Source organism: Anser brachyrhynchus (assembly GCF_964034855.1).
Source record: "Anser brachyrhynchus genome assembly, chromosome: 1".
NCBI lineage: Eukaryota > Metazoa > Chordata > Aves > Anseriformes > Anatidae > Anser > Anser brachyrhynchus.
Window position 1 is genome coordinate 54,476,523 of NC_137694.1, and position 8,298 is coordinate 54,484,820.

Consider the following 8,298-nt stretch of genomic DNA (forward strand, 5'->3'; position numbering starts at 1 on the left):
TGGCATTTAAAAGACAAGTAGCCAGTGTTCATTATTACAGTCAGAAGGATTCAAGCCTACTTTTGGCTACCTGCTTCCAATACATGACAATTGATCTGCACAGTAGAGCTGCCCCATCGTACCTAAAAACGTAACTCTTTAAAAATTTGCTTCTAGGTTTGAATGTTTTTCACTTTTAGATACTATTTTGTGTTCATCATGTATTTAATCTGAAAATGTAGTAATATGAATTCCCAAGTGTTTTTTTTTTTTTTTGAGTTAAGGCTTAGTAAAACAGAAATAATGTTTAGTTTACACAGCTAGTCCCCTTCACACAGATGAGGCAGGGGCAAGTCAAGCTGACATACAGTGTTCATGCACAAGACACTATCAGTTTGCCTCATTACCCAAACTGGTACATGTAACGCTACCCAGCACTGGGTAAGCATAGGGTTAGACCTGTGATAGAACAGACCAAGTATGTCATCGTATTCTTGTCCCAAGGCCACCGTTATCTTATGCAGTCAGGAGCATTTTCCATTGTTTATTAGCCAATGGAAAAGTATTTGATACAATGGGACTTGCACCTTTTGTTTAAGACGTTTCTCCACGAGCTAAGTTACCTTTTTCATCCAAGTAAGACTCTCTCAACTTGAACGTATTTTCTGCAATACATGAATTGCCAAGGACGGGGAAAAGAAAGAAGTCTGGCCTTTGGTTATTAAAGAACCAAAGGAGTTACTTCCAACAAGAGAGAAGGTTATTTGGTCACTTTGGCTTGCTTCTCTGGGTACTCCAAAAGTTAAAAAGGTTGAACAAAGAAGGTTATGGAATGTTAATTTACTCAAACTACATAGTTTTAAAAGCAAGTGAAAAAGCTGAGCTGTGCAGTAAAGAATGCTTTTCTCCTTTCAAGTCTCACTCAGCAAAGTGAGTGTCATCAGAAATCTAAGTACCATTCTTCTAACCTTTTACTAAATATAATAAAACCTCTGACAAAGTAACTAAAATCTGTATGTGTTCTTCATGCTGTCACACCAGCCACATAAAGCAGATGAACAGCTCTCAAAGCAGCCAAACATTCATCCAAGCAAAAAAACACAGCTGTATAAAAGCAAAACAACCCCACCAAAAGAAACCCCAACACCTCAAGATACATTTCAGTATCCCACTTTGGTTTTAAGTGCTCAGGAAACACAGAGCATATAACTTCTGGTATTGTTATTGCAGGTAACAGCAACTGTGCTTATTTTAAACCACTACAATAAAGATGCTTCATCTGATGGGTGGTGCAATACTAATACAAAGACAGCATTCATCTTGAAAAAATTCTAATCTAAGAAAGTTTTCAGAAATGAAAAATGGTCTGTGACAAATGGACAAGCTAGTGCCGTGGCTTGATTCCCTTTCATTCTTATTCTCCTCACCAAAAGACTCATCTATGCTTTTAATTTCAAGTGTTCACATCTAGTACAATGCAATAAAAATCTCCTAAAGCAGAACCTTAGCCATTTAACATAAAAAGATAGAAAACTAGTTAGAAAACAAAGTTCTTCTGAGACCCCGATTACACACAGAAAGAATGTGAATTTGAATTACAATGACTGTAAAACTTCCTGTGTGGACACACATTTGTGCAAAAGTTCTCTCTATTTAGCTTCTTTTTTAGGAGCAGCTTAAGTTCAGCTTAAAAAATGAAACAAGAAACCCTAATACAAATTTCAGAATTTTCCATCTTCTAACCGGTGTTAAACTGCTACGTTCAGAGCAGTGTAACAATACCGTTATAATCACACACACATCCCAGAAAAACCTCAATGCTGAATAATCCTAGAGAGGGTCTCAAAAAGAGGTACTCAAGTCTGTAAAGTAGCTGACAATGTCCTAAAGCAACCGTTTCATGCAAGTCTATGGGCTTACTTTCTTAAAGTAATTTTCAGCTGCCTCAAGTTATGGATGGATCACAATTTGGAGTGAATTGTGTGTCTTTACCTGTAAGAAACTGGGGCAAACGGACACACAACATTCCTCTATCTCAGAAACAAAAATTTATAAACTACTTTATACCCTAAGTTTGTATTAAAGACACCAGTTCTCAAGCTAGCTTTTGCATGTACTAACATTAACTTACAGTATTTTAAGACACTGCAAACAACAGAAACCTGTGACGTTTGACATAGCGTGTCCTCGTATTAGTAAAGGAAATGAATGCATAGGTGACTCAATCTCCCACATAACCTAACTTCTGGAAAAACTAAGTTATGGTACTGCTGTGTGAAAAAGCAGATTCTACTGTCAGCTGCAGCAAGAAAAATGAAATGTACTCTGTGGCATTTTAATTATCTCCAGAAAAAGTAAATCAGATTATTTTTAAGGATCTTTAAAAAAAAAAAAAGTAAAAGGTTTTCAAGCAAACAGCAAAGAGCTGGATGGCCCGTGTCTCCTCAGCCGCACACAGCTCCTAAGCGTGTGAGCAGCGCGTGCTGACACAGGGTTGCTGGGTAATTTACGTCTCTCAGCTGCAAGCAGCAGCAAGCGAAGACGGACTGCTGCTAACACTGGTGGATCGCCCAGGGCCAGAGCACGTTGCACGCACAGTGGGCTGGCGGGCCTCAGGAGGGTTACGTCCCTCTCCTCAAGGTGAACCCAATTCCTACCATGAACGCACAAGAGCCACCAGGCTTTTGCAGAGGTCACAGGGCCAGGGAGGTCGGTGAGGACTGCTGTAGAGCATCCCGGGGATTGTCTGTTCTGGTAACGCACAGACTTCATAAACCAGTCTTAAAACAAGAATGCTGGCATAGGACTTTGCAAAACATTCAGCTTCTTGATTTAGAAATCGTACGTATAATTTCACTTGTGAAACCTGTCTATTTCTGCTACGTGACAAACGCAGCAACAAACAGCAAGGCACAATCAATGTTTCCTGTACGAAAAGAGAGACTTGAATAGGACAAAAATACTATGCCAGGATACAAGACGATGAGAGAAACAGGAAAAACCATTTTCAACCAGCATAAAAGAATCTGAAAACCTCGAAACTCACAGAAGTTATCAGTGGATGCAAAAACAATGTTCTTTGTAGACCGCTACCAAATCCAACAGCACAAAAGAAGCCATTTCTCCTACAGCAGGATGGTCTTGCTGCCAAAAAACTGAAGCTGACTGAAAAAAATGCTGTCAGGTAGTTTTTCCTGATGGTATTTTTCATTGCACTGTCAAGAACTAAGATGACATTTTAGAAATTAAATGCAAGTAAAAACATATACTGGGTTATTTCTTTTGCCACTCATTTAACAGTTTAAAGGGTTTCTCCTCATGCAAAACAATATTATTGTATCGCCTTTTGCCTAATCCTCTGACAGGCTATTTTAAATTATCAACCCTTTGTTTTGCAACTTTGCTTCTTATCCTTTCATCCGCTAATTAGCTTTTCAGCCTTCAATGTTCTGCCTAGAGGGTCAAAATACATTGACTATGAGTTTATACTTTACCCATTTATTTTGACCAGTGCCCTACAGCATGCAGCATGAACACTGCCTTACCATACCTCCCATTTCTCTCATCAAACAGTGCTCTCAGAAAACACGAAAGCTAAACTAAGAGCTACTTTTAGACGTATGTCAGCCTTTTAAACATATATATTTTTAATTAAATGCTGACAGTCCCAGATGAAATATTTTTCTTTTTGGATTTTTCATGGAACCGTTGTACTTTTTTCTAATCCACACGCATTAAATCAGGAAATAGACAGAAGATATCTGATTTCAGAAGCTGGCAAGGCCCAGAAACGCAATCCGTACTGCCTAGCTGAAACTGGAAAAGGTCATCTCCATAGCTCACTACATGGTAAACACGGAGAACATCTAAACTCCAACCACAGTCCTTACACTGATGAAAACTTGAAAACCTCAGAACGTTCCCCTACAACATGCAAACCGTAAGTGCAAAAACACCCTCTCCTTCTTACCGCTACCTGAAGGGCAAGGGAAAATTTATTCAATATACTTATTGCCTACTGCTCCATAGGAGTAAAAGAAATGTCAACTCTTTATAGTAAAACATACTTTTTCTTCAAAGAAGTAAGCAAGTAGAAGCTTTCGCTATTTTGTGCGAAGCAAAGAACTCATGAAGAGTAAAGCAAAGCAATCTGAGGAAACGTAAGAGTTTTACTGTCCGCTGAAAGTGACAGGGAAGAGGAACCAGAATACCCTGATTACTATTACCCTGGTCAACTCAAGCAGAAATACCAACTGGCAGCTCCTTGTCTGACAGTGACAGCTGGCTCAAGGACCAAACAGCGCCCTTATTTTTACAAGCAGACGGTAGCAGAAAGTTTACTTTGCATTAACAAGAAATTAGGAGTGATTCTTCAGTCCCTATTCCACACACTATGATCTGAAAGAACAAACAAATTTATTGTACATATTTTATTTGAAAAGGGAGAAAAGACAGTAAACGTTAAGCTAAGCAAGATTATCAGCAAGAATCCAGAAATCTTGTTCTACCACATCTGCTTGAACAGTTAGAAATATATGCCACTAATTGCTCCACATATCTGTGGTTAAGTTCTCACTAACAGAACACAAGACTGACATCTTCTTCCTATTCTTTCCCCAAGATAGACATAATACTTGTAAAATGTTGCACTAAAAACAAACAACAACAAAAAAACAACACGAAGATAATTAAAAGCATTTCCAAAGATAATTCAAGCAAGTATTACAAGCACTGAGGTAACAAAGTTTTTACGTTAAACAAAAATCAAGGTAAATATTTCCTAGTATCAGGTATTTCCTCTTTTATCTATGCACTAAATGCACTTAATTTAGCATATGAAGACACAAAATGCCAGCTCTTCACAGTGACAGATTTACTGATCCCAAACTTACACGTAAAAAAAAGGCTGAGTGAAAAAATAACAACTAATAGTAATTTTGGTAACTGCAAGATGTAATTCTACGTAGAAGTACTGCAGAATTTGTAAATCTTTGGGACAGACAGAATTTGTGAACCTAACACAGCATTAGAGCAATTACTGAGGAACATCACTGCAAATAAGCTGGAGAATGACCGTTGATCGTTCCTAATGCACAAGCTAGACAGTATCTATGCGTAAGAAGACATTCTGAGGGAAATTAAGAAAGATAATGGCAGTAAGTGACTAGGACAAGAGATTTTGCATCCAAGCACTCTGCAGAAAATGGTGTATAAAGTAACTGAACCATTAGGTATTAATAACTATTAATAAACTTTTTCAAATCAATAACTAAGCTCCAAATACTTTTTCTATGCTCTTCAGTTCATAAAGCCTAATTGTAAATCCAATCTTTTCTGTAAGCAGAAACACACAAGTCTTGCTGAAAAAATAAAATCAAAAGCCAGGAGAAGAAAACCCATTTGAACTTATTTTCAAATGACTTTTTCAACAGCAGTACTCTAATTCATTCCATCGTTCTGGATGCAGCTATCTCTATATATGATACGTGTTATGCATTATTTCTACAAAACAATTTATTTCTATTTTCTAGTACCTGTAAGAGAAGGCAAATCTAAGGCACAGTATAGTATTTTGTAACTCTGCAAAATTCTCTCCTGAAGATCCCTCCTCGTCAAGTTATCCCGCAACGTGAATCAGCTCTATACTCTATCAAGTTTTAATGATCAAACACTCATCACCAAGCGAAGCCACGACACGCATTCTAACTCAAGTGTTTTATTGGAATATTCAGTCTCATAATCTCTGGCAGACGACGCTTTCTTGATTCATGCTTTAAAGATTCTTCTTTCCTAACATTTGAGCTAGTAAAACCTTATTTTTTTAAGATGAAGGCTCAGATTTTCAGCTTAATTTGCAGCTACACAAAAGCTGCAGTAACACATCAATTCATATGCCCATCTAACCAGGAGATGCTGGCAGTTTTGTAAACTATAGTTACAGTTTTTTCCAGTACTTCCACACTACCGGAATGAAGAGAGTCCCTTTAGTAAGCAGCCTGATAACAGCATTATAAGGAAACAAACCTTCAGGATCAAGTTGACAAGAGAAGCATGCATGTTAGAATCTTACCAATTAGCAATTCTGTGCTAGTTGGTTATATACACACAGTTTTACGTAAACACTGTCAGTATACAATTCCACGTGCAATATAGCTAGCCCAGATGACAGTACAAGGTATGACACCAACCTCACCTAGTTTCTACAGCATAAGATCTGCTTGCATCTTGCTGCCACCAGAACTTCAGAGCAGAAAAGCTAACACGCACTTGCTTCCGCACAGGGTCCCACGCTCCCTTCTGCAGCCTCAGCTTTTCGCGAGGCGATTTATTTCTTCACTGCAGAATTGGCTAACTTTACCCATAACTGAGTTAGCTGCGAGCACGTGAAAAGTCACCTTAAAGCACTCCCGAGGTACATCTACATGGCAGCCCCAACGATAATCATGGATCACGTACAGAAACCTTGACCTAACCGTTAAGTTCAAGACCTCAGATGCTGCAGCAGATCAGGACATTGACTTAGCTTCTCAACAGCATGCATGCTCCAAGGAACCTGAGCCATTACAGCCACGACAAGAGAGGTGAAATTGCTGAGCAACTCCGGTATAGACGAGCTTTATACAAAGCTGTTTGAATTTGTTTAAGTGTTTAAAGACTCTGAGAATCAAAGCTGTTACACATACTACACTTGTACCAGAAAACTAAACTCCGATTCATCTGACTAGCAGTGTTACAGGAAACTAGTGAGTAAAATGTGTTTTTTAAATATGGAGCTATACAAACTGCAAAGGTCTACCTGCTACTTCTCACTAAGATTCACGGGTTTTATGGAGGATGAGACACTGAAACGTAACAAGTCGTGGTTAAAATAATAATAATGATGGAGTGTAAAAGAAAAGTACGAAACAAGTTAACTGTAAAGGCGCCCTGCAGGCTCTCTGAAGGGTTATCAAAACAAATATAAAGGTTAGTCTAACATGGAAAAAAAACACGGGAAAAAACGAACTACGGCTTACAGCATTAGCCTTATCTACTCTAGCTAAGAAAACACTTTGCTGGAGCTGGGTTTTATCCCAAAACTTCCCGCTACATCCCGCAGCAGCAGCAGCAACTCCTACACGCCTTTTCATAAAGCAGATTTCGCCTCGCAAGATACCAGGGCTGCAAGCGGCGTTACCCACGGCCGGCGAGGCGTCCCCAGACACAACCATTCGCTTGTTCTGCCACCGACAGCTCGGAGAAGTTTTTTTTTTATTTTTCAACCTCCCTGCGCGCCTGGGACACACCTCTGAGCGCAGCCCCTCCTCCCACCCCCCAAGCAGCAGCATCACGTCCCGCACAGCCACCGCCGGCCCCACGTCCCCCAGACCCTCGCTTCCCCCCGGCCCCAAGGAGCCCGCCGGGGGCTCACGGAGCCCTCTGCACGCCCCGCTCGGCCTCGGGAGCTCCCGCAAGCCCCGGGGGGGAGGAGAAGGAAGGGGGGGGGAGGAGGCAGGCGGGGGGGCACCGCTGGCCGCGGCGGGGCGCAGCCGAGGCGGTTCTGCCCCGGGCCGGGCGCTGCGAAGGGATCGGGCCGCCCCCCCCCCCCCCCGCTCCCCGCCTCCCTCTGAGGGGCCCTGAGGGGAGGTGGGGGGGGAGGGGGGAGGAAGGGGCGCGCGCGCCGTTGGCGCCAACGGCCCCTCACGGGCGGGAAGGGCCCTGAGGGGAGGGGAAGGGGTGGGGGAGGGGGGGGCCGGGTCCCGTCCCGCACTCACCGCTGAGGCGCGGAGCTGCGCGGAGCCCCCCCTTCTCCGCGGGGCCTCGGGGGGGGGGGGGGAGGCGGCTCCGCCCGGGGAGCGCCGCCAAGCCGTGAGGGGGGGGGGGGGGGCGCGGAGGGGGAGAAGAGAAAGAGGAGAGCGAGCTGCGGAGAGCGGGCCGCCCCCTCCCCCCGCCGCCGGGACACGGAAAAAAAAAAAGGGAAAAAAAAGAAAAAAAAACTTTCCTCGCCGCCGTCTCCCTCCCCCGAGGAGCACGAACCCAAACACACCGGGACACGCCCCCGCGCCGCCCCTCGCGCCGCCCATTGGACGGCGCCCCGCCGACCCCCGCGCTGATTGGCCGCCCCGCCTGCCCGTCTTCCCCCTCCGCTCCCCTTTCCGCAATCGCACGCTGTCCATTGGGGAGAGCCCCGATGATCTCCCCGCCCATTAGCCGCGGCACACGTCCATCAAGAGGAACGCCCGCCCCCCACCTCCTCTCATTGGCTAACCTCATCACTACCACCTCCCTGATTGGCTGCCCTCGGTGCCTGTCACATATTGACATTGCGGGCTCCCGCCC

The 8,298-nt window shown here is 43.3% G+C and overlaps 1 protein-coding gene across 13 annotated transcripts in view; it reads right to left on the reverse strand.

Annotated features, from left to right (window-relative positions):
* Positions 1 to 8,298, reverse strand: part of TNRC6B (trinucleotide repeat containing adaptor 6B) — a 151,308-nt gene extending 143,010 nt beyond the window's left edge. For 6 of the 13 annotated variants that reach the window (XM_080575428.1, XM_080575449.1, XM_080575430.1 and 3 more), the window contains exon 1: positions 7,734 to 7,861. Coding sequence is in view for 2 of the 13 variants with exons in the window: in XM_080575443.1 (XP_080431569.1) it covers positions 7,734 to 8,283 (550 nt within the window). In the remaining 11 variants the exon portion in view is untranslated. Of the gene's footprint in view, positions 1 to 7,733 lie in introns of all 13 variants that reach the window. The other 7 variants (XM_080575443.1, XM_080575435.1, XM_080575431.1 and 4 more) reach the window with 4 other exon arrangements.